This window comes from Molossus molossus, unplaced genomic scaffold, assembly GCF_014108415.1.
Source record: "Molossus molossus isolate mMolMol1 unplaced genomic scaffold, mMolMol1.p scaffold_m16_p_5, whole genome shotgun sequence".
Taxonomy (NCBI): Eukaryota; Metazoa; Chordata; class Mammalia; order Chiroptera; family Molossidae; genus Molossus; species Molossus molossus.
Window position 1 is genome coordinate 41511979 of NW_023425388.1, and position 27501 is coordinate 41539479.

Sequence of the window (27501 nt, forward strand, 5' to 3'; positions counted from 1 at the left end):
TGGTTGCCGTTTTTGATCCTACTGTACAGGCTCAGCAGAGGAATATCCCCCTCGCCGTTTATTCCTATCCCTGTTAATCTGTTGGAACCAGCTGGTTGTTCTCTGGGGAGATTGGAAAGCCAATCCTTCCTGTCTACTCAGATGCCTGTATTGACTACGAAGCTGCCCCTGCTTGGTTAATCTGGTTTAATGTCTGATTACATTTGCTTTCATCCTTTGTTAATAACTAACCAATTGCCTACACTAACACTCCCCCCTCTAGAATCCTGGGCCCTTGTAATCTTACAAGGATAAATGGATGGAGGTCTCACTTTCTGTAGTTTCTTCCAGCTGTCAAGGGGCGTAGTCCTTCCTGCCTATCCCTGCGCCCAGAGTTTCTTGCTCTCTGCCACAAAGAAGAAAGGAGTCAAGAGGAAGGGAGCCTTTGTGTCGGGGAGAGGGTTTTATAAGTTCCAGTTTAGTTCGTTACGGTCCTTGGAGGATGGCATGCTCAATGTCTAGAAGATGGCCCCGTTGAACAAGTTTGTGTTCTAGAGGGGACAGATTTGACAAGAAGGTTGAAAAGACATGGTCCAAAAATGAGGAAAAATTATAGCAACAGAAGATCTGATGAGAAGTAAGAAGGTGCTGGAGGGAAGGACTAACTTTATAGTGTCCTACATTACCTTGGAAGAGGGGCTTCCCAGGACAAAGGTGTGTCACACCTGTCTGAAGCCTTCTTGTTTACCATACTCCATTCAAATCAGGCCAAGGAGAACCTCCTAAGATTTGCCCCCTGATGCAGGTTGTTTTGTCTGAATCTCTTGGGCAGGAAAGGGAAAGCAGTTTTGTGGTGGCAGAATTTTGGTCACTTCAGTCCCACCTTTTAAATAATAAAGTTTGCATTCAGGAAGCAGTTCACCTGCTCAACCCTCTTGTTTTTCCTGACAAGTCAGTCCAGCCAGATTGCTGAGTCTCATTTCAGGGCAGCAATGTAGCCTGGGCTTCCAAAGTGAGGCTTATGTTGTGTAAACAAGTGATCAGATACTTAATAAGGGGTACACTTATGGAAACAGAAGGAAAAACAAAGATTCATGATCAAATTATAAGTCAGTTTCTGAGGCTGTAAGGAGGGAAGATTTTCAGATAAGGCTCAAAAGTTTATTTTGCTGGAATGAAAACAAGCACTGGCAACCTGATAGAGCCTCCTTGTCTGAAGTTTAATATCTCTGGTGATATCATCGGTGTTCCAGTCAATTCTGTCTGGCGTATACCGCCTTAGGAAAAAAATTTGAGTTCTCAATATTTCCAAGTCCAAAGAAGGAAGAAAAAGAAAACATGAGTTAAGATGGTTGAAGAAAACTAGAAGAATTAAGGACTCAGTTCAATTTATAACTGAAAGACAAGATTTTAAAGACATTTAACTGAGCTCGAGTCTAATATCCACAACTGGGCATTATAGTTTAAACACAATTTCTCCCCCTAAAATCACCCTCATATTTATTAAAGAGCTAAATTAAGATCAGTTTATTTACTACATTATGTCCAGCTTCAGTTCAGCCAGATTATTTGCATAAATACAGCAAGAATAGCAATTTATTATGTCAGCTCTTTTAAATCTGTTTTGATGGAATCTCATAAGGAATCTCCAGATTGGGCTTTAATTAGCCTCTCAGGGAGTGACTGTAAAGTTCCCCCTTCCTAGTTAATCCACTTTAATGTCTGATTCCATTTTCTCCTTTCCTTTGCTAATAACTACCCAGCTGCCTAGGCTAACATTGCCATCTCTCCTCACTCCATTTATTGGTACATTTCTTTCAATATTCTATTTTCCATGCCTCTTATTTATTTTTCTCTTTTTAAAAATATTTTCTGGCTTTTTTTTTTTTTTTTTTATTGCTAATACATTCCCTTATCTTTTTTAGTTTAATTATAATAATTACTTCTAAATGAATATTCTGTGTGTTTCAGTGTCTTTTCTTTGGGTATTGTACATGTTCATTGTGTTCACTTTCTTTATGTAGGTGTGGACCTCAGATAAGTGGGTATTTTAGTGGGAGTTTGTGTGGTCCTGGAGGCATCAGCTACACTTTCTGTGACTTTTAGGAGGACAGAGCTGAGGACAGGCTCCTGTTTATACGTTCCTTCATGTGTAAGTGAGCGAGAGTCCATGTGTTCTCAGGTGCTATGGAACTATTCTAGACTACCCTCATTTTTTGCCAGTTCACTCATCCTTAATTTGCAGGGATTAAATGTTATAAGATACAGCAATAGGAAGAGACAATCTCCATAGGTTTTTAATTTCACCACCCTTGGGAAGGGGGAAGAGAGAAATAAATACCCAAGGGTTCATGTTGCCTCAAACCTCTTAACTGCAGTATTTCATCCCAGCACACAGGGAGGCTTCTCTAAACCAACTTTGGTTTCATTTACTAATCTCTTCTTTTGAATATTTTGACCATAAATACATACATTTTTACCTAAGTTTAATTATTATGTATACCTTTTTGTATGTTGTTCTTGTCATTTATAGTATACCATGCTTTTAAGTATTATTATTGTGTTTTAACAGCCACTCATTTTATCACAATTTTCTAAGTAATTTCCCTGTTTGGGATACTTTGGTTGTTTTCTATAATTGATATTATAAATTATACTGCAAAGAGTTCAATTATTCTTATAGGATAAGTTCCACAGTACAGGATTACTATTGTTAGTTCTATGAAGAGTAATATTGCCTTACTAATAGGGTGTTCAAATTAACAATGCCAATAGCAGTAAATGCATTCTGAGAATGGCAGTTTATTAAAAAATTTACTGACGTTAATTTGTAAAATTGAAAATGTGATCATGATTCTGCTTCTATTGAAGGAAAAAGGACTCTGTGCATATACATTTTCAATTATGGATATGGAATAATAGAAAATGCTACATATTATAATCAAGTTAATATACTGAATGTAAATAAATAGATAAACTCTGCATTTTGCTCTAATTCTTTATGTGGATCCTGGCCCCAGTGATGCACAGGAAAGTCCTGTCAGTTAGAAAGCTCCACTGTAAATACAGCATCTCTCTCAGATCAAAAGGTTGTCTTCACTTTCTCAGACTTCAGATTGAGAGGAGAGCAGGATAAAATACTATGAAATCTTTCCACACAAATATGTAGGAGCTCTGAATGATGTAGAAGGAAATAATGTTTGTTTGTTTTTTTAATTTTATTTTTTTATTTATTGTTTTGTTACAGATATTTCACGTTTTTTACCCCATTGGCACCCCCCTCCCCAACCCACCCCCTGCCCCGTCCCCGACTTAGTTGTCCATGTGCATTGGTCATGCATACATGCATATAAGTTCTGTGGTTTATCTCTTCCCACCCCCCACCCCCTCTTCTGAGGGATGTCAGTCTGTGCCCTACTTCCATGTTTCTGGGTCTACCGTATTCCTCAGACTGTTATGTTCATTATATTCCGTATATAAGTGAGATCATGTGGTATTTGTCTTTTTCTGCTTGGCTTATTTCACTTAGGATAATACTTTCCAGGTCCCTCCATGTCGTCTCAAAGGATAAGAGATCTTTCTTTATTAGCGCTGCATAGTACTCCCTTGTGTATATGAACCACCGCTTTTTTATCCATTCTTCTACTGATGGACACTTGGGCTGTTTCCAGATCTTAGCTATTATAAATAGTGCTGCTATGAACATGGGGGTACATATATTCTTCCTGATTGGTGTTTCAGGCTTCTTAGGCTATATTCCTAGAAGTTGGATCACTGGGTCAAATGGAAGTTCAATTTTTCATTTTTTGAGGTAACACAATATTGTTTTCCATAGTGGCTGCACCAGTCTGCATTCCCACCAGCAGTGCACTAGAGTCTCCTTTTCTCCACACCTCGCCAACACTTGTTGTTTGATGATTTGTTGATGGCGGCCATTCTGACGGGTGTGAGGTGATACCTCATTGTTGTTTTAATTTGCATCTCTCTGATGATTAGTGATGTTGAGCATTTCTTTATATGTCTCTTGGCCATTTGTATGTCCTGTTTGGAGAGGTGTCTATTCAGCTCCTCTGCCCATTTTTTAATTGGGTTCTTTGTCTTCCTTTTGTGGAGTTGTATGAGCACTCTCTATATATTGGAAATTAACCCCTTATCTGATACACCATTGGCAATGATGTTCTCCCATACAGTGGGTTGCCTTTCCATTTTGATGATGGTTTCTTTTGCTGTGCAGAAGCTTTTTAGTTTGACGTAGTCCCATGTGTTCATTTTCTCCTTTGTTTCTGTTGCCTTAGGAGATGTATCAGTGAAAATTCTGCTCCGTATGATGTCCAAAATTTTGTTACCTACATTTTCTTCTAGAATTTTTATGGATTCACGGGTCACATTTAAGTCTTTTATCCATTTTGAGTTTATTCTTGTGTAGGGTGTAAGTTGATGGTCTAGTTTCATTTTTTTGCAGGTAGCTGTCCAATTTTCCCAACACCATTTATTAAAGAGGCTGTCTTTAATCCACTGTATGCTCTTGCCACCTTTGTCAAATATTAATTGAGCATATTGCCTTGGGTCCATTTCTGGGTTTTCACTTGTTCCACTTGTCTATATGCCTGTTCTTGTGCCAGTACCAGGCTTTTTTGGTCACAGTCGCTTTGTAGTATAACCTGATATCTGGTATTGTGATCCCACCTACTTTGTCCTTCTTTTTCAAGATTGCTGTGGCTATTCGGGGTCTTTTTTGGTTCCATACGGACTTTTGAAGTATTCTAGTTCTATGAAATATGTCCTTGGTATTTTGATGGGGATTGCATTGAATCTATAGATTGCTTTGGGTAGTATGGACATTTTAATGATGTTAATTCTTCCAATCCATGAACAGGGTATGTGCTTCCACTTTTTTATATCTTCCTCTATTTCTTTTTTCAATGACCTGTAGTTTTCTGCAAATAGGTCCTTTACTTCTTTGGTTAAGTTTGTTCCTAGGTATCTTACGTTTTTTGCTGTGATGGTAAATGGGATTGTTTTTTCAGTTTCTCTTTCTGTGAGTTTATCATTGGTGTATAAGAATGCCGTCGATTTCTTGACGTTAATTTTGTATCCTGCTACTTTGCCAAATTCATTTATTAAGTCTAGTAGATTTTTGATGGAGTCTTTAGGGTTTTCTATGTATAATATCATGTCATCTGCAAATAATGACAGTTTCACTTCCTCCTTTCCAATTTGGATCCCTTTTATTTTTTCTTCATGTCTGATTGCTGTGGCTAAGACTTCTAGTAGTATGTTAAATAAGAGTGGCGAAAGTGGACATCCCTGTCTTGTTCCTGTTCTTAATGGAAATGTTTTTAGTTTCTGTCCATTGAGTATGATGTTGGCTGTAGGTCTTTCATATATGGCCTTTATTATGACGAGATATGATCCCTCTATTCCCACATTGCTGAGCGTTTTTATCAGAAATGGATGCTGGATTTTGTCAAATGCTTTTTCAGCATCTATTGATATGATCATGTGGTTTTTATTCTTCATCTTATTTATGTGGTGTATCACATTTATTGATTTGCAAATATTGTACCAGCCTTGCGTCCCTGGAATGAATCCCACTTGGTCATGGTGAATAATTTTTTTGATGTATTTCTGGATCCGATTTGCTAATATTTTGTTCAGGATTTTGGCGTCTATGTTCATCAGGGATATTGTCCTGTAGTTTTCTTTCTTCGTAGTGTCTTTTTCTGGTTTTGGAATTAGAATTATGCTGGCCTCATAGAACATGTTTGAAGTCTTCCTTCTTGGATTTTTTGAAATAGTTTGAGGAGAATGGGTGTTAGTTCTTTTTTGAATGTTCGGTAAAACTCCCCCGTGAAGCCATCTGGGCCTGGACTTTTGTTTGCTGGGAGAGTCTTGATTACCTCTTCAATTTCGTTAGTTGTTATTGGTCTGTTCAAGTTTTCTATTGCTTCCCGGTCCAGTTTTGGGAGACTGTGTGTTTCTAGAAATTTGTCCATTTCGCTTAGATTGTCGAATTTGTTGCCATATAGTTGTTCATAGTAGTTGTTAACAATCTTTTGTATTTCCGTGGTGTTGGTTGTTACTTCTCCTCTTTCATTTCTGATCTTGTGTATTTGGGTTCTCTCTCTTTGTTTCTTGGTGAGTCTAGCTAAGGGTCCATAAATCTTGTTTATCTTTTCAAAAAACCAGCCTTTTGTTTCATTGATCCTTTGAATTGTTTTTTTGGTCTCTATGTCATTTATTTCTGCTCTGATCTTCACTATTTCCTTCCTTCTACTTGCTCTGGGGTTTTCTTTTTGTTTGCTTTCCAATTCTTTAAGTTGTGAGGTTAGACAGTCAATTAGAAATTATTCTTGCTTTTTGATGTAGGCCTGTAGTGCTATGAACTTCCCCCTCAGAACTGCTTTCACTGCATCCCATAGATTTTGGGTTGTTGTGTGTTCATTTTCATTGGTTTCCAGGAAGTTTTTCATTTCTTCCTTGATCTCCTCGGTGACCCATTCATTGTTTAATAACATGCTATTTAGCCTCCATGTGTTAAAATGTCTTTGAATGTTCTTGTTGCAATTGATTTCTAGTTTCATGCCATTGTGATTTGAGAAGATGCTTGATATGATTTCAGTCTTCTTGAACTTGTAGAGATTTAGTTTGTGTCCTATCATGTGGTCTATCTTTGAGAATGTCCCATGTGCACTTGAGAAGAATGTGTATTGTGTAGTTTTGGGGTGTAATTCTCTGTAGATATCTATTAAATCCATTTGGTCTAGTGCTTCATTTAGAGTCTCTGTTTCCTTGCTAATTTTTTGCCTAGAGGATCTATCCAGTGCTGTCAACGGGGTGTTGAAGTCCTCTGCTATGAATGTATTGTTGTCAATTTCTCCTTGGAAGTCCTCCAGAAGATTTTTAATATATTTTGGTGCTCATATATGTTTATCAAGGTTATATCTTCCAGTTGGATAGATCCTGTCAATATTATGTAGTGGCCGTCTTTGTCTCTAGTTATGGTCTTCATTTTGAAATCTATTTTATCAGATATGAGTATTGCTACCCCAGCTTTTTTTTGCTTTCCATTTGCTTGGAAAATTTTTTTCTATCCCTTCTCTTTCAACTCTTGTGAGTCTTTTGTTGTGAGGTGGGTCTCTTGTAAACAACATATAGATGAGTCATGCTTTCTTATCCAATCAGCTACTCTGTGTCTTTTTATGGGAGCATTCAATCCATTTACATTTAAGGTGATTATTGATATGTACTTATTTATTGCCATTTTTGTTTAGTGTGGTTCTATTTTGCTTCCGATTTCTCCTGCTAATTACAGCAGTCCTTTTAACATTTCTTGCAGTGCTGGTTTGGTGCTAATGTATTCCCTTAGCCTTTTTTTGTCTGGGAAGCTCTTTATTTGACCTTCTATTTTGAATGATAGCCTTGCTGGGTAGAGTAGTCTTGGATTCAGATTCTTGTTTTTCATGACTTTGATTACTTTATGCCATTCCCTTCTGGCCTGTAGTGTTTCTTGTGAGAAGTCAGTTGAGAGCCTTATGGGGTTTCCTTTGTAGGTAACCTGTTGCTTATCTCTTGCTGCTTTTAGGATTCTCTCTTTGTCTTTAATTTGTGACATTTCAATTACTATGTGTCTTGATGTGGGCCTCTTTGGGTTCTTCTTACTTTGGACTCTCTGTGCTTCTTGAACTTGAATTCCTTCTTCCTTCACCAAATTAGGGAAGTTTTCCGTCACTATTTTTTTGAATATATTCTCTATCCCTTGCTCATTTTCTTCTTCTTTGGGGACTCCTATGATGCGAATATTATTACGTTTCCAGTTGTCCCACAGTTCTCTTAAGCTGTCTTCCTGTTTTTTAATAGTTTTTTCCTTTTGTTTTTCTGATTGGTTGATTTTTTCTACCCTGTCTTCTAATTCACTGATCGGGTCCTCAGCTTCCTCTACTCTGCTTTTTAAACCTTCCAATGTGTTTTTCATTTCTGATACATCATTTTTTATCTCTTCTTGATGGTTTTTAATTTCCATTTGGCTTATTTTCAGTGTCTCTATGTCCTTACTCATGCTGTTCGGCTTCCTCAAGATCATGGCTCTGAATTCTAGCTCTGTTAACATGCCTAATTGCTCCACATTGATCTCATCTTCGGTGGAGGTCTCTTGTTCTTTCATTTGGCTTCTGTTTCTGTGCTTCACCATTTTGGCTATCACTGTGGGCTTTGGAGCCTGTCAAGTTCTCCCTGTGGGTGTTGGTGTTCTGCTGTTTGTGGCTCCCTCTCCTGTGTTTAGATGAGCGAGGGAGGACCCACATTAAACACCACTGTCAAGTCTTACTTTCCTGGTTAAAGTTGCTAGCCCAGGAAAGGTCCTGTTATCCTCTAGCTTTTTGCCTGGAGGCTAGCAGTTGAGGTTACTTGATGAATTTTGGGTTGTCAGTTGATTAAAAAACTCCCTCAGGTGCTCAGCACAAGGGTATTTCACGAGGGTGGGGCAGATGCTGGTTGTTAATGAGCCTCAATTAGCACTTCAATGGCCCACAGGGTGGAGTTGGATCTCCGAGGGAGGGGCTGCTGCCTCTCCCCAGAGCCCTGGGAAGGAGCAATAGGGCCACCATCCTGCATGGCTGCCACTCAGCAAAAGCTCTGAGTGCCCCCCAAACCCCGAGTGTCCCCACACAGTTCCAGTCCAGTCTGCCCTCCTTCCGCCGGAGCCCAAGGTGAGTGGCTGTGGCTGTTTCAGCCTCTGTCCCGGCTGCGCTGTGGGGCCGCCTGGGAGTGTGACCCGAGGGCGCTGCTCCCAGCTGAGGCCGCTGCCGAGCTGCCGACCGTGGGCTCCCAGCCCCGTCTCGTGCCTTCGCAAGCCTACCGGGATGGAGTCAGTGTCCCTCGTTGTATGGTCCTCCAAGCTGCTTTTCTGTTGGTTTTTCCCGTCGATTTGTCTGTGTTATAGTTGTAATTCCAGTTTGGTTCTGGGAGACGGTCTGTGTAGCTCCGTTCACTCCGCCGCCATTTTTTGTTCCGAAAAAAATGTTTTAAAAAACAAATCTTCAGAAAGGATTTTCACATATCGGAAGCAAAAATGAAAGCAGAACAAAGAATCAAAGAAATAAGCAAAAGCCTGACCCCGTGGTTGCCTGATGCTGGTCGGTTATGGGTCCTGGTGAATTAGGTCGGGAATGCAGCAGTCACATTGGAACAGAAGTCATGATTATGTGCCTACAAGGAGGAGGGAGTTGTAACTAACATTTTTATATAAAACCAAGACCGTGGATTGAAAGTAGGAAGGCTATAAAGAAATCCACCCACTGGATGCTTTCTTTTGCCTGAGCTCTGGACGAAAAAAAAAAACACAAAAATCTGTCTTTAGAAATCAAACTTTCTGGATCACAATTGTTATGATTGTAGTATAGAAACTCCAAGCCAGGAAATTCTCATAAGAATTGTCTGTAATCCAGAGATGTCCCTGGGATGCCTGGTAAAAGTAAATGTAATGCTGGGAAAATATATACACACAAAGCCAAAGAAAGCTGGAGTATTTATATTAATATCAAAGGGAGGGGGGCAGACTGTAGAGAAATATTGGGATAGACAATATATAAGGCATCACTTTAAAAAAAATTTTTTTTTTCCTTTATTGATTTTAGAGAGATAGGAAGGGAGAGGGAGAGAGAGATGGAAACATCGATGAGAGAGAACATTGATTGACCGCCTCCTACATGCCCCCCACAGGGAATCAGGCCCACAACCAGGCATGTGCCCTGACCAGGATGTATTTTTAATAGAAATCAGAAAGCCTTAGCAATTCTAAACTATATACAAGAAACTAGTCTAAAAATATACAAAAAGAAATTTTGGTATGGCCAGGATAAATTGATAAGTTAATGTTACATGGGAAAACTTATCATGTATCGATAATTTAACAGAAAATATGTAGAACAATTAATAAAGTTATAGCCATACATTTTTCAAGATTGATGTACTGGGCATGTATATGGAATGCTGCAGCCATGTTATTCATCAGATATAATTGCCTATAGAGTCACAAAACAAATTTCACCTAATATCAAAGTATCAGTTGCATAGACACCATGCTTTTTGTACATAATTTAGTTAGATATTAATATTAAAATAGTAACACACTTTTTAGATTATATACTAAAATTGGAACAATACAGAGAAGATTAGCATAGCCCCTGTGCAGGGATGATACGCAAATTCGTGAAGCATTCAGTATTTTTTCACCTCATACCTGTCAGAATGGCCGCCATCAACAAATCATCAAACAACCAGTGTTGGCGAGGGTGTGGAGAAAAGGGGACTCTAGTACACTGCTGGTGGGAATGCAGACTGGTGCAGCCACTATGGAAAACAATATGGTGTTACCTAAAAAATTAAAATTGAATTGCCATTTGACCCAATGATCCCACTTCTAGGAATATACCCTAAGAACCAGAAAGAATATATGTACCCCCATGTTCATAGCAGCACTATTTACAATAGCTAAGATCTGCAAACAGCCCAAGTGTCCATCAGTAGACGAATGGATAAAAAAGCGGTGGTACATATACACAATGGAGTACTGTGCAGCTGTAAGAAAAAAAGATCTCGTACCCTTTGAGACAACATGGAGGGAACTGGAGAGTATTATCCTAAGAAAAACAAGCCAAGCAGAGAAAGACAAATATCACATGATCTCACTTATTTGTGGAATATAATGAACATAACAGTCTGAGGAATGGGGTAGTCCCAGAGACGTGGAAGTGGGGTACAGACTGACAATCCCCAGAAGAGGGGGTGGGGGAAGAGATAAACCACAGGACTTATAAGCATGTATGGATGAACAATGGACATGGACAACAAAGCTGGGGACAGGTCAAGGAGGGTGGGGGAGAGGGTATCAGTGGGGGGGAAAGGAGAAACATCTGTAACAAAAATAAATAAGTAAATTAATTAATTAAAACATAAATAAATACTTTAATACATATAATATATAAAGAATTATAACAGAAATTTAAAATGTTAGAATCTGTAAGATAGTAAGTCCATAGATCAAAATTAATGTATTACTGCTACATAGAAAAATTTTGTAGGCTTAAATGTGTATATCTATATGATGACAGAAAGAGACTGCAAAGTAATGAGCTAAGCATTTAACTTAAGTTAACTGAAAAACAGGAGAATATATTTAGGTGAAATCTAACAAAGCTATATTAAGCATAAAAAATAATATTGAAGTGAAAAAAATAATGATTATCTATAAACTGCAAAACTGGTTCTTTGAGAATATTGATAAATTAGCGTTCTTCTAGCAAAAATGATGAGGGGGAAAGGCATAAGTAAGTTAATGTTAGAAATAGAAAATAAAACAAAATAGCATTAAATGGCAATGAATTTTTAAAGTATAAGAATAGAATGAATAACTAAATGCAAATAAATTTAGAAGAAAATAATCTTTAAGATCTAAATATACTTATAATCATTTTAATAATATTTATTTACAAATATTAATAAAATAAAATATGCATTAAGTGAAAATGTATCATTTACCCCCCCCAACACACACACACACACTCAGAAGATACCAGACCCAAATAGTTTTATGTGTGAACCCTAATACTCCTTTGTAAAATGGATGACTGCCCATGCTACATAAACTGTTTCAAAATCTAGGAAAAGAAGCAAAGACTTCCAAATATTTGTGAGATTGTATAATACAGATATCAAAGTCAGAAAAGAACAAATGAGAAGTGAAATTATCAACCATTATAAATATATATGCAAATATACAAAAAATACTAACAACAAGATACAGAATATACAGAATGACAAAGCAGAGCTTATTCCAGGAATATTTGCATTTTATTTAACATTGCAATGTAAAAAATCTTAAAATTATCTCAAAACATAATTTAACAACTCCCAATTAAACCTCTTAGCAAAGTAATAACAGAAATAATCTTTCTAATCTGATAAAGGAAGTTTTCCAGAAATATATAGCAAATCCCCCCCCCCCCTTTTTTTTTAAATAATAACATTTGGAAACATTCTTCTGAAAGTGAAAACCACAGAGCAAGGACCAAGGAGCGCTCCCCTCCCGGCCCCGGAACCACACTGCACCAGTAGTCCTAGGCAAGATGGTAAGAACAGAGTCAAAGCTATAAAAGTCTGAAAGGAATAAACACAACCATTTTTTTTATAAGTAATTGTTTACATTAAAATTAAGAAAATAAAAACCCTATAGATCAACTATTGGAACCTATAGGAGATTAATAAGAAGGCCCATTGTAAGACCAACATACAAAATTAAATAGCATTCTTTTACACAATAGAATAAGTTATCTATGTTATAGTTTATTAACAAAGAAACTGTAAAAATAAATTTAATAACAGTTGCACAAAACTTTTATGGAGAAAAATAAAACTTTATTAAAAGACATAAAAACAGCTGAAGTAAATTGAGAGACATCACATGTTCATTAATAGAAAACTCAATATAATTTCCTCAAATGGGTCTGTTACTTTAATACAATCCTGATAAAATCCTGAAATGTCTTTTCATAAAATATAGCAAACTAATATATAAGTTCATATGAAAATAATTTTTCTGTAAATATCCCCAAAATTGAATAATAATAATTATATGATGATAGTAATAATAGTGATAATAGAAGACCCATGATTTCACCCATTATAAAGTTATATTAATTTAAATAGTGTGGCGCTGGTTAAAATACAATGCAATAGCAAGGCTATAAACAAATCCATGTATGAATTAGATCTTATATGACAACATCTTAATTAATATAGCAATAAATTACATGAGAATAATTGACTATGCATAGGGCAGAGGTAAAGTTGAATGTCTACTTCATAACAGATTCTGGCTGGACTAAATCCATAAACTTAAAAATTCATCTTTAAAACACTTGAAGAACATTTTCTTGACATCAAAATAATTGTTTTCTAAGTGACACAAAACAAAACAAACAAACATACCCCCATTAAATTTGACCATATTAATATTTTAAAATATAATAAATATCAAGAAAATGAAAATCACAGATAGAAACATATTTATACTACATATAATTAATAAGGGAATAATATTCTAATTAAAAACCCCACAAAAATGACTAAGTGATAAACAACTTAAAGAAAAAAGTCAAAGAATATAAATAACAAACTGGAATTATGAATATATATGTGAATAATTACTGAACCTGACTAGTAAGGCAATGCAAAATAAGACAATAATGAGATTTTTATACACAAGAATATGTTAGAATTTAAAAGTCTATGGAGCAATTTCTACATACCCAATAAAGCTGAAGATACCCATTCTATATTATAATTCAGAAATTCTACTTCTAGTTATCTATTTGAAAACATATGGCACCCATGTATAAGAAATGTAAAAATGTTCTTTTCCATGATGTTATGTTGGAAATTTGTCAGTGACCTCAGCAATAGAACTATAAAACAAACTGGATTTGATTCTGTAGCCAAATGCTTCTTAGCAGTTAAAATGAATGATACAGATCACGATTCACTTTCATGATAAATTATGAAAAATATAATGCTAAATGAAAAAAAACAGAATTTGTATAAAAGGGCATAGCCTATAAAATAATTGAGTGTTTATGTCTCTGTGCCGATACCTCTATCTACCTATATCTTTCTATCTGCCTACCTATCTTTCTCTCAGTCTATCTATATAACAAAAAACTGGAAAAGATTAACAACCAGAGAATAAGAACTAAATCTATAAGACTGTATTTATTCCCTCATAGGAAAAGGGTACTGATGAAGAAAATATACTGAAATAACAAGTTAAAACTAGGTCATCATTGTATATTGTGTTATTTTATATAGGGATTTCTCCTCATTAAGAAATGGAGTCTTACACATAGAGATTCTTTATTGTTCAGATAAAACTGTTATTTATGGGAAGACGGATTTGAGTCCCAGTTTTGCTCCTATGTGCTTCATTCAATAAATGAAGATAATGAGGCTATTTAACTTGGTGGTTTCAAGAATTACTGTGATCCAATGAAAATCAGTGTATATGTGTGAAAATAGCTATTATAAATTTTAAGGCACTCAATTAATGTAAGGTAATTTTGTGGTGTTGTTAATCCTCACCCAAGGATATTTTTCCATTGATTTTTAGAGAGAGTGGAAGGGAGGGAGAAAGGAGGGGAGAGAGATAGAGAGAAAAATAGAGAAAAACATTGATATTGGAAACACATCGATTGGCTGCCTCCCACAGGACCCCACTGGGCTGGGGATCAAACCTGCCACCCAGGTACATGCCCTCGACCAAAATCAACCCCAGACTCTTCAGCCTGAGGGCCATTGTTCTAACCACTCAGACAGACTGGCCAGGGCTGTAAGGTAATATTTCAAGCAGTATATTGCACATCTGTATTAATTATATATATGCACATTTGTATATATTTTTAAGCTTTTCTTACTGCTGAATTACAAAAAAATTTAACATCAAATCTATTCTAAGAGAAAGTTCTTTACCCATGTATAACTAAAAAAGAAACTGGAAAGAGTTTTAAAAACTCTCTAATAATTCTTTTATCTAATGTTCACTTATCTGGACTATTTGGAACAAACAGAACAGGAATTAAACGAATATTAAAAGCAAACATATGAGTCCAACTATATGACATTTTTGTAAAGGCAAAAATATAGAGACATTTAAAAGATCAGTGGTTGCCAGGGGCTCAGCAGGGCGGGAGGAAGGGAAGGATTTATAGATAAAGCACAGGAGAAATTTGGGGCAATGAAACTATTGTGTATGATGTATAGGATTGCTATTCTGTAGTGTTGGATGTATGTCATTATGCATTAGTCAAAACCCATAAGAGTGTACAAAACAGAGTGTGAGCCCTGGCTGCTGTGGCTCACTTGGTTGGGCATCATCCCATGCACCAGAAAGGTTGTCGGGTCCCTTCTAGGTCAGGGCACATGCCCAGGTTGTGACTTAATCCCCAGTAGGGGGCATGCAGGAGGCAGCCCGTGGATATTTCACTCTCACACCGATGTTTCTCTCCCTCTTCCTTCCTATCTCCCTCTTTAAAAAAACAAAACAATAAACTATTTTTAAAATCTATTTCTAAAAAAAAAAAACAATTCACAAAAATCACGACAACTACAACAAAACAAAGTTGAACCCTAATGGAAACAGTGGGGATTAATATTGGCTCATCAATGGCAACAAATATATCACAGTAATGCAAGATGTTAATGATCGGGGCCAGGAGAGAGGATATTTGAAAATGGTATTTTCTGTTATTTTTTTTCTGTAAATCTGAAGCTAATTCAAAAAACAAACTATATTAATTTAAAGTAAAAATGCATAGCATAGGAATTAAAACCACAACATCAGGATCTAAACAGATATTCTTTTTTTTTTATACATGAGGCACTCAGGTATCTCTCATGGCCTCTTTACTCTTGTTTTAGTTACAATTTTAATAGGTTCAGTGTACTGATATTCCATTTAAGTCGTTAGTAGGGTATATTCAAGGAAGAAACAGCCTCTTTATCCTAGCATTTCCATCCAGCAGTCGGAGGTGACATTTCTAGGCCTGTCGGTACTGGAGCATGTCTATTTTGAATTAGCTGTTTTGTTATTGCCTCCCACACACTCCACCCCAGCACTGCTACCTAGCTGCCCTTGAATCTCTCCTATAAACCCCCTGACTTACAGCATCCATTAGATACAGGATTAACAGATGTTACCATCAAAGACCTTCGAAGATCACTTTAGGGCTGTGACTAGAGTCTCTTCTCATTGGTGTCTTTGCCTTATTTGTCATCAACATTTTTGAATGTCAAGCACGAATAGTAGAACTCACAGAGGCAGAACATTGGTGGAGATTTAGAATACAGGAGAAAGACTTACAAATGCAGGTGGAAATGAATCCAATATTTAAAAATGTGTCTACCTTTGAATCTGTATTCTTTTAATTTGTGTAATGCTTTACAGTTTTCAAAGTGATAATGTAATAATGAATCATACAGGAAAGTTTAAATTATCTTCCACATCTTTTTCTGACATTAGAAAAGTACTTAACATTCTGTTTTGTTTTGTTTTGTTTTGTTTTTTATCCTCAGCCGAGGACATTTTTTCCCATTTTTTGTTCAGATAGATAGAGGGAAGGAGAGAGAGAGAGAGAGAAACATCGATGTGAAAGGAACACATCGAGTGGCTGCCACCCGCATGACCAACCAGGGCCGGGGACAAACGGAGGTACATGCCCTTAGCGGGAACCCAACCAGGGTCTCTCTGGACCACAGGTCGACACTCTAACCGCTGAGCCAAACTGGCCAGGGCAGTACTTAATATTCCTTGACTGTGTTTTTATCTATTTTTTTTCTTTCTTTAAAAGGATGAGTTGTCCACATCTCCCCAAGGCCGTGCTGTGTGCTCTCATGTTGCACTCCATTGTATCTCTAAACATGAGATTTAGAACTGCCGGTTGCAGCTCTACTGTTCTATGAGGCTAGTAATTGTGTATCAGTCATCACTGAACAGCAAGTACCTAAGAGAGAGTCTACACAAAGTATTGATTAAATATTTGTCAAAGAAAAGTGTAACTTTGGTTATCTACAAAAATTTGATTTTTCAGAATTATTTTGCTGATAATAGTGGATAAATAAATTTGAATGTTTTAAGAAAATATGCAGAAAATGTAGAGAAACAAGCATCTTTTATTTATTTATTTTTTTCAGAAGAAAGGATTGTCAACATGCAAGTCCAGACAGTCACAACATTCAAAACGGTTACTAACGTTGTTGGCTATTTAAAGGGCTTGACTTCTCCAGGTAAGTATGTTAAAGAATTTGTAATCTACCCTTTATGTGAAACATCACACAAAATTTTTCTATAATAATTTAATAGCATAGTTATAGATCCTGCTTTATGTGTAAGCAGAATTTATACCACTGTTAGAGGGGGTCAACATGAGACTAGGAAGTCAATCTTTATTTTCTTTCTTCGCATATCTCTTCAAACAAACTATAGTAGAGAGTGTGAGGAGGAAATCAAAACAAAACAGAGAAAGCAGAGTTTATATTTGTTAAACTGGCTGTGCCTAGTGAAGAAAAGCTATAAAAGCCGATGTCCTCTCTATTTTTCTTTTATTCACTATAGCACCATTGAAGGCATTTTTATTTTTATTTATTTATTTATTTATTTTGGTATGTGCCCCTAGCGGGAACCGAACCCAGAACTCTCTGGTTCGCAGGCTGACGCTCCAACCACTGAGCCAAACCGGCCAGGGCTGAAGGCATTTTTATAAGGAAAGAAAAGATTTAGAAAATAAAATAAAATATTTCAGTTTCAATATTGTTGTTTCTTTTTACATAATTTTTTTTTGTCTTCAAATCTAATCTGTCAGTGTTAATCTATGTCCCATCTCTGACCCTCGGCCCACTGACAGTTCTGCTAATGTTTGCATGGCTCTAGGTTTGGAAGGTATTTATGACAATGCTCACCTGGTTAAGATTTAAAAAACTTAACCTTTGTTCTAGGATGCCGATTGAATTTTGAGATAGTGTATACAGGCTAAAAAGGTAAAAATAACTGACACATACATCAAGAGATTAATAGCAACTCTTCCAAATACGTATGTTGTGAGGTTGAATCCCATGTTACTGCCTGGCGGGCTTGTTATACAGTGCAGAATGCAACAGCCTTCCTGGCACTGTGCCAGTTCTGTGCATTCGGTTGGGACATTTACTCAAATTCTCTTTGGACAGTTATTCTTCTCTGAGACTTTAGTCAGATTGACCCTATAATGGCTAACCTGGAGATTTCTGAGATCAGGTTTTGTATTCCCACAGTTTCTTGCCAGCCAACCTCACAAAATTAATGGGAGGTATATCTTTTCTCTGATTTCCTTACAATGTTGCCAACCTCTGCTCAAAACACAAGATATAAATATATTTGAAAATTGCTATTGATGCATTTTAACAAATTCCCATCATATGGATCTTTAATTGAAACATTAGAAATACAGGGGTTGGCAAACGTAGGTTTATAGTTGTGAGTATGTGAAACACAGAGTTAATAAAACTATTGTAATAATCATCACCTCCGTGCCTTTTTCCATACGAACAACTGTAAACATACCTTTATCCACCCCTGCATTTATCAACATTGCTGCATTTGCAAGTTATTATTGAAAAACCAAATTGTCCAATATTATATTAGCTTTAAGGTAAAATCTTACTTTATTGAAATTCAATATAGGAAAAAAAATCAAATCAATTTACCATTAGTGTTCTTCAGGGCGTATCAGCAAAACTTCTCAAATCTTATTTAAATTTTATACAAGATATCACACCATTTTTAGTTACTCTTAAAATTAGACATAGTCAATATTCAGATGTTTAGATATATATTTAGAAGAAACACAATTCCAAACAGAACTTTCATACATGTCTGGGCAATAAGTGGTACATTCCCAGGGATCCTGCATTTGCAGCCTCACTATGTACACCGTTAATTAATAGCTGATGAAGTGTTGGCAGAGCAAAGGCATTGCTGGCTCTAATATCAGTGTGGAAAACTAAAATAGCTTCACACAGTGATATTTCCCATGAGTCACCTGGTGATTCAGTCATTCCACACATATGTATGTAATACTGATTCTGTATCAGGCTCTGTTCAAAGTGCTTTACAAATAGGAACTCACTTAAAGCTCAAAACAACTGAATGGTGTATGTACCATTTTTATTCTTGTTTTATAGTTAAAGAAATTAAGACATAGAAAGGTTAAATAAGCTTTCTAAGGTCTCCGGCTAGTAAGTTGAATAGTCAGGGTTCAAACCCATGCAGGCAGGCTTCAGAGTGTGCACACTTAAGAATCAATCTTTGAGACATCTCCTAATGCAGTGGTTCTCAACCTTCCTAATGCCACGTCCCTTTAAAACAGTTCCTCATGTTGTGGTGACCCCCAACCATAAAATTATTTTCATTGCTACTTCATAATTGTAATTTTGCTATTGTTCTGTGCTAGGTGACCCCTGTGAAAAGGTCATTTGACCCCCAAAGGGGTTGCGACCCACAGGTTGGGAACCGCTGTCCTAATGAAATGGTACTGAATAAATAAATAATTTTACACAAATGTATAGGACCACTAAGCAAATAAATTTACCTCTGTATCAATAACATTCACTGATAAGAAAATGAGAGGAAGCCCTGGAAATATGATATTAACTTCCTTGTTGATGACAATAGTCAGTAATGTACATTCAGTATCTACTTCATGTTCATTGAGACCTTTCTAGTAGTGTATCTAATAGATTTTGTATGATTACATAAAATAAAATATATGAAAAAGAAACTTACATTCATTGGATGCCTATTGATGTTGATTTTTTATTCTTCAGAGAAAGAAGAGAAGCTGAAACTATAAATTAGAACCTATAATTAATTCCCTAAATACTTCATTTATTGCAAAATCCATAAATGACTACCACATTTTTAATATTTAAAGCTTTTAAATAACTGCTCCCTCAATGTATTAATAGTTCATTAATATTTACTGAGCATACGCACACTGTTTACAGGGCGCTTCCCACTATGATTCTGGGAAAATGTTAGATAAAGGTTTCATTGTGGCATATTTGTATTTCTCATCAATTAATATGCATGTTACAGAGGACAGTAATATGAATCTAAGCGTTGGATTCATAATTGGGTTCAGCAGCTGCCTCTGCTTTGATATGCACAGATGTGTGAACCAAGACAAGGGTGAAAAATGTAAAGTAATCTTAATTATTAGAACAGTTTTACATAATTGTTCCTCAGTCGTGCTATAGGATTATGTAAATGTCATTAAATTTATTGTTGAGCTTTATATTTTGTTTTAATGGCTCTGGTTTCTCTCTGTTCCCAGACCGGTATGTGGTCGTTGGCAGCCGCCATCACACTGCGTCCGGTTACAGTGGACAGGAATGGGCCAGTAGCACTGCCGTCATCACAGCTTTCATCCAGGCCTTGATGCTAAGAGCGAAGAGAGGGTGGAGACCAGACCGAAGTATTGTTTTCTGTTCCTGGGGAGGAACAGTGTTTGGCAATATTGGCTCATATGAATGGGGAGAGGTAAATGTACATTCATTATTATTCTCTCTCTCTCTCTTTCTCTCTTTCTTACTACAGTAGGCAAAGTAAAATTGTTGAAGCCGAGGACAAGAATGTTCACCTCAACCAGGGTGCCACATCTGTTAGGTTGCTAAAATCACTCAGAAGAACAGAAGAAGGAAGGGAACTTAGCGGTAGTGCACGGTGAATTGTGTGGGATCTATTCTTGTTGCTTCCAGATCTGTAGACTCTAATATGCCCACAGCAGTGTTTACCTGGTTATTGTGTATCTCCTTGGACAGGTTGGCAGTCACAGGATGAGAAAAGATCAAGAGATACATACTATTACCTTTCTTTGTAAAACTTTCTAGCAATTATCTACAATAAGGAAACGGTCTCCCATTTAAATGTTTATAATCTTAGCATTGTAATTTAGCTATGCAATATAGGGACTAGAGTCAAAATAGTGTTGTTTTTTAATTTCTCCTCTTTTTGTTCCTCCCTCCATTCCTTCCTCTCTCAACTCTTGCATACTTAGCTCCTCATCTCCCTGCTCTTCCTTCCTACCTACATAAATGCCTACCTAGCTACTACCTTAAGAAGCCTTTGTCCAAATGAATGGGTCATTGTTAGAAAACAACGGGAGTATTTAGTTTCAAATGCTTCTATGTCTGTGTCTAACAGATGCACAGTTTTTAATAGAATAAGACAGCTGATAAGTGGATTGATGCCATATTAACAATAATAAATACATTGTAAAACTCAGACATTCTATTTACTTTCATGATTTTTTAAAAAAGAGGTGCAGCCCTGGCCGGTTTGGCTCAGCGGTTAGAGCATCGGCCTGCGGTCCACAGAGGCCCGGGTTCGGTTCCCGCTAAGGGCATGTACTTTGGTTGCAGTTGGTCCCTGGCCCTGGTAGGGTCATAGGGGTGGCAGCCACTCGACGTGTCCCTTTCACGTCGATGTTTCTCTCTCTCTTCCTCTCTCTCCCTCCCGCTCTATCTGAATAAAAAAGTGGAAAAATGTCCTCGGGTGAGGATAAAAAACAAAAAAAAAACAAAAAAACAACAACAAGAGGTGCAGTGGAAACACGTAGAAGAAACCTGTCCAGTGGTAGCTAGGAAAACAAAACCAGTTTAATTTATTCACTACCTCAGCTTTGGAGAACAATTCTAAATGTCTATTGGAAAATTCTCGTTTCATTTTTTTTTTTTTAATGTTAGCACACAAAAAAGATCAAATGTCTATTGAATATCAAAGAAAATATCTAAAAAGTATATAAAAGAAAATAGCAAGTGTGTTTTTAATATGAAGAAAAGAAAACTTAAAATTGAGAAAACATTTACAGTGTAAAATTTATCAAGAGTCAGAGATTATAAATTACAGTGCTGTTCCATATGTAAATTAATGGAGTGAATGCTTGTTCTATATTCAAAAACTAATTCAAATGAATAAATTCCCTTACTGAAAGAAACATTTTAAATTGGTAAATTTTTAGTAAGAAGGAAATGTAATAGCTAAAACAACTTCTCAAGCTTCTATTACTTACTTCAAGAATATAAATAAGTTAAAAAAAAAAAAACAACAACTTGGGGAATATATTTGTGATCTGGGCTGACTTTAATAATTCAGAATGTAATTGTCAGAAAGAAAACAATGTTATAGTTTTCTTTTTTCTTTTTCTTTATTGATGTTAGACAGAGAGAGAGAAAGAGAGAAGGAGAGAGAGCTAGAAACATCCAGGAGAGAGAACATTGACTGGCAACCTCCTGTATGCCCCCACTGGGGATCAGGCCAACAACCTGGGCATGTGTCCTGACCTGGAATCAAACTTGCGACTTCTTGGTGCATGGGTCGATGCTCAACCACTGAGCCACATGGGCCAGGTTGTTTTAGTTTTTGTTATAACAATAAGACACATTTTAAGATAATGTCTTAAACATTCTTTTTAAATTCTAAAAATTTATTCTACTGTATTACACAGCCTTCTTGATATGTAGAACCTTTCCCAGTAAATTTATGTGAATCCTAAAGAAATAAGTATATTTCTAAGCTGTGTTCTCAAAGCAGGTTTATGTCTCTCATATAATATCTTGAACCCCGTGCATGGGGAAGTGCATTGCAAAAAAATCCTTGGATTTATCTGAGCATCATGCATCATAGCCTTCATGTTGAATGAATAATGTGGCCTTGGGTGAATGTGAGCAGTTCTATTTTTTAATTAAGTAGATATTTTTGTGGTTAATAAAGTAACAAAATTTATTTTTAAGTTTTGCCCAATTGTTGTACCTTTTGGTAACTTTATATTTTCTCAATCAACAGATACCCACATTAAAATCACAGTAATATGGGAGTCCATAGGGGCAAATGTTCATGTTAGAAAAGCCTCTTCTTATGCAAAAAGATGAGGAACCCATATCCTAGAATAGTCATGCATGTATGCATATTTAACAACTAATTATGCACTTAACCACTTTCTGGCTTTTTCACGACTTTTTGGGCAAAGATATTTGAGTAAAGAAAATGTTGAATAAAATATATTGATTTGATTATTAGCTTTTAAAATATAATATTGCAAGTTACCATCTTTTAGAAGATTACTTCAGTACAGTTTATGAAACCATTTTGTAACTATCTAGTTGAAGAGGAATTTAGAAACTGTTAGTTTTCGTGTTCAAAATTTACTCTCATAAGAATGAAACAGTTTCTTTATTTTTTTGCAATTTTTATTAATTTATTTTTGTTATAGATGTTTCCTCTTTCCCCCCTAGACATCCTCCTCCTGATCCCGCCCCCTCTCCCTTGTTGTTGTCTATGTCCATTGGTCATGCATACATGCACATATATGCATATAAGTTCTGTGGTTTATCTCATCCCTTCCCCTCACCCCTCCTCTGAGGTTTGTCAGTCTGAACCATACTCCTTTCTATGTCTCTGGGTCTAGTTTGTTCATCAGTTAATTTTGTTCATTATATTCCACAAATCAGTAGGATCACGTGGTATTTGTCTTTCTCTGAAACAGTTTCTTTTAGACAGAAACCAATTTATGCTCTAAATATATTCCCTAGTGAAGATGGTGAGGAAAAAATTTGTTGACATGTCATATTGTCCTATTTAATTTCATTTGCACAAGAACTCCTTGAAATCCACAGATGTAATTAAAACAATTAGGCTATTTAGGTCAGTAAACTTAAAATTGAATTTTATTGTGATAGAGTTATTAGAGAATTGACTCAATACTGATCTTGATCCTTGGGGAGAATTGTAACTAAATTTACTAAATAGGTTCTTCAAAAAATACTATTTCTTCTGTGAGGAATCTTCAAATTTCGCTGGCTATTGCAGAAATACTATAAATTTTACAGTCATAGAAGTCTGAGTTCGAATCTTTTCTACTCCAAAGCACATGGCCTTAGGCAAGATTACCTTCCTCAAGACTTGATTTATTAAATGAGTACGTGAATGCCTGTATCATGAGGGTCTCCAGAGAATGAAAAGGACTAACATTGACAGTGTCTGTGTGCTAGTATGCAAGTAGAAGCTGTTTTTCTATAGTTTGTGTAACACTGGACTTTTAAAAAATGTTATGTGTAAAGTAGAGCACTTGAGTTAAAGTACTTTTCCTTCCTTTTTTTAAAAGTACTTACTAATTTTAAATGAATTGTCTTTTCACCTCTCTTACAGAGATATAGCTGAATTTTCAATATAAAATATGAGTAACATTGATTTCCTAGATATTATAAGTCCTTGCAGTATTTCATCTGATAGTGTTAGGAGAAGAAATGTATGCACCTAAGACATGTAGTAATAGAATTTTTAGGATATTTCTATAGAGCTGCCACCATGGTAATTACTCATTAAATATTTGTTCAAGAAAAGGAGAAAAATATCAGAGGGACTTTTAAGTGGTGGTATTATATTAATAGAACCACCGGTCCTTAATTTTAGGGGGTAGAATTTAGCAGAGAACTGAAAAAAACTATTCTATTGAATCATTTTATGCTAGTAATGTGCGTGAAATATATCAGGTTTTATTTCAGGTAATATGTGCAGGGACACAATTGTATTATGCTCCATTTTGCTCAGAATAAAGAGCCACTTTGTACAAAAAGTAGATCATTGCTTCAAAGGAAAGGGTTGGTTTATTAATCACTGAAGTAGTTTTCCCTTGTCTGTTCTCTAATTCAAAGACTATAAAATTAAGTGCCGTCACTCAACCAAAAATTCCATTGTAGTTTGGAGGTGAATCTCATAATATGTTAACCATTGAAGAATATATTCTCTTAAAATTTGACTCAAGAACATGTTTTAAAATATTTTTATCAAATGTTATGGATAACTCATCACATTTATTTAAAATCTTTTTATGCCTTTGTGCTCTCTTAATAGAATGAAATTGCTTTTTTTAAAAGTACTTGTACACTGCAATGATTTTAAGTGGAAAATGTTTATTATTTAATATGTAACTAATTAAATAGAATCTCTTTATTTTTATTTATATTAGAGCAGATTTTTCTTGTTCTAATTTCAGGATTCCAAGAAGGTTCTGCAGAGAAATGTTGTAGCTTATGTTAGTCTCCATAGTCCCATAAGGGGTAACTCAAGTCTATATTCTGTAGCTTCACCATCTCTTCAGCAACTGGTAGCAGAGGTAAGATCGACTGCTGTTATAAAATGACTAGACAACTATAATTTGGCATTTCTTGATATATTTTTATTTACTTAAATTTTTCATTGTTTACACTATTACAGATGTCCCTCATCCCCCCCTTTGCCCACCTCCACCCAGCCCTCTGTACCCCCTTCTATGGCCCTCATCACACTATTGTCTGCATCCATGGGGTATTCATATATGTTCTTTAGCTAATCCCTTCACCATCCTTTATCTAGTCCCACCCACCCACTTCCTGTTTGACATTTGTCAGTCTGTTTCATGTATTCATGCCTCCAGCTCTATTTTGTTCATTAACTTATTTTGTTCAGTATATTTCACATTTTAATGAGATTATATGCTATTTGTCTTTCTCTGACTGGTTTATTTAACCAAGCGAAATAATCTCCAGGCCCATTAATGCTGTCGTAAAAGGTAAGAGTTCAATCTTTTTTACAGCTGCATAGTATTCTACCGTGTAAATGTACCACAGCTTTTTATTCACTCATCTACTGGTGGGCACTTGGGCTATTTCAAGATCTTGGGTATTGTAAATAACACTGCTATGAATATAGGGGTGCATATATTCTTTGTAAATGAGGTTTTGGCATTCTTACGATATATTCTCAAAAGTGGGATCACTGGGTCAAAAGGCAGTTCCATTTTTAATTTTTTGAGGGAACTCCATAATGTTTTCCACAATGGCTGCACCAGCCTTGTATAGTGACTTTCTTTGTCTCTTTGTCTTGAAGTCTGTTTTGTTCAACATTTTTGTTTGTTTGTTTCCATTTCCATGGAAAATTTTTTCCATCCCTTCACTTCTTCTTGTGTGAGTCTTTGTTCTGAGTTAGGTCTCTTGTAGACAGTATATATATGGGCCATATTTTCTTATCCATCAACTACCCTATGTCTTTTGCTTGGGGCATTTAATCCATTTACATTTAAAGTTATAGCTGGTACTTATTTATATGCAAAGAACCATCTATAAGCATTTTAAGGAATGATCTACTGCTGAGCTTTTATCAATATTCTCTCAAGCTATTTCTTATGTCCTTACATTTTTCACTTACTACTCTATTATGGCTATAGTTGTAGGTATGAATTGTACGGTTACAGAGAATGTGTGTAAATGTAAATTTATTTCTTAAATTGAATTTGGCTCCCAAGTGCCCAATTCTGCCAGTCTTTACATTTTGTTGTAAACTCAGTTCCTTTCGATTTCTTCTCCCATATTCATGTTTTGAGTAAATTTGGGACTTGACTTATATTTTCAACTACATTGTTAAGACGGATCTGTATTCAACTGATAGAATATACTGATAACAAAATTCAAGATATTCAGAAAATAATGTTTTAAAAAACTTGGAGTAGGGAGGTGAAATAGGGCATAGAGGGGATAAATAGTGACAGAAAAAATAAAATAAAATAAACAAACGAAAAACATGGAAAACACAAACATGCATTTTCCTACAAAGTAACTTACTTCTAAAAAATTGTGTAGTTTGGGGTAATGTCTCACTAGTTTTTAAAATTTTTTATTTATTCACTTTTCACTAGTTTTAAAGAAGTTTACACATTTTGTGTAATAAATTTTGTTTATTAGTAGAGTTTATACTTTTTTTTTTTTTTATTTATTTTTTTTTTTTATCCTCACCCGAGGACATTTTTCCATTTTTTGTTCAGCTAGAGCGGGAGGGAGAGAGAGAGAGAGAGAGAGAGAAACATCGATGTGAAGGGACACATCGAGTGGCTGCCACCTGCACGACCAACCAGGGCCGGGGACAAACTGCAACCGAGGTACGTGCCCTTAGCGGGAACCGAACCCGGGTCTCTCAGTACTGCAGGCCGACGCTCCAACCGCTTTGCCAAACCGGCCAGGGCAGTAGAGTTTATACTTTTATTTCCACATTCTTGTAATGACTTTCACTGCAGATAAATGCTTTGTTATTTCTCAGAATGAAAGCAATTATGCCACCACTGGAAGGTGGTTTTCTCCCAACCCCAAGTAAGAGCTGTGTTAGAAATGACCTTTCTGCTCTGGCCAGTTTGGCTCAGCGATTAGAGCGTCGGCCTGCGGTCCAGAGAGACCTGGGTTTGGTTCCCGCTAAGGGCATGTACCTTGGTTGCAGTTTGTCCTCAGCCCTGGTTGGTTGAGCGGGTGGCAGCCACTTGATGTGTCCTTTTCACGTCGATGTTTCTCTCTCTCTCTTTCTCTCCCACTCTATCTGAACAAAATGTCAAAAAATGTCCTCGGGTGAGGATTAAAAAACAAAAAATTAAAGAAATGACCTTTTTATGCCCACAAAGTTTTCAGTAAGTATCGCGGAAACTGAATTAGAACAAAAGATAATGAACAATGCTTTTGATTAGCCATAAATCTTTTTGATTGAAATGTTTTGCAAACTAATATTTTATGATTTTCATAAAGTATTCTCTGGGTTAATAATTTTCATTTCCATTTCCATATGTAGTGTAATAAAGAAGACACTATAAAAGATGAAATGGATAAATCTGTACATTTGAAATTAGCCAAACCCCAATATGCATATCCTAAATTGTATTCACATCTGTAATTAAATTCCTCTTGCTCTGTACATTGCTTTTAATTCTCTGACTTTCTTATCTGCCTGAGAAAAACTCAAAAGAGGAAAGTCAGAGCAGATGTCTCCCTTGGGAAGTTAAGATATTTCTGAATAAGTGGGTGATTAAGAAGAAGAAGTAGCTGAAATATACAGAAATTGGGGAAAGTTAGTTTAAAAATTATGTCTTT

General features: G+C 36.0%; 1 protein-coding gene and 1 non-coding gene across 2 annotated transcripts in view; both read left to right on the top strand.

Moving 5' to 3' along the window:
- Positions 1-27501, top strand: part of NAALADL2 (N-acetylated alpha-linked acidic dipeptidase like 2) — an 881081-nt gene that overhangs the window by 543940 nt on the left and 309640 nt on the right. The window contains exons 7-9 of the mRNA XM_036243146.1: positions 16720-16812; positions 19893-20098; positions 24612-24731. Coding sequence (XP_036099039.1) covers positions 16720-16812; positions 19893-20098; positions 24612-24731 — 419 coding nt within the window. The remainder of the gene's footprint in view (positions 1-16719; positions 16813-19892; positions 20099-24611; positions 24732-27501) is intronic.
- On the top strand, positions 10107-10208 carry LOC118617917. Its single transcript, XR_004956878.1, has one exon. It is a non-coding gene; the product is annotated as a U6 spliceosomal RNA (small nuclear RNA).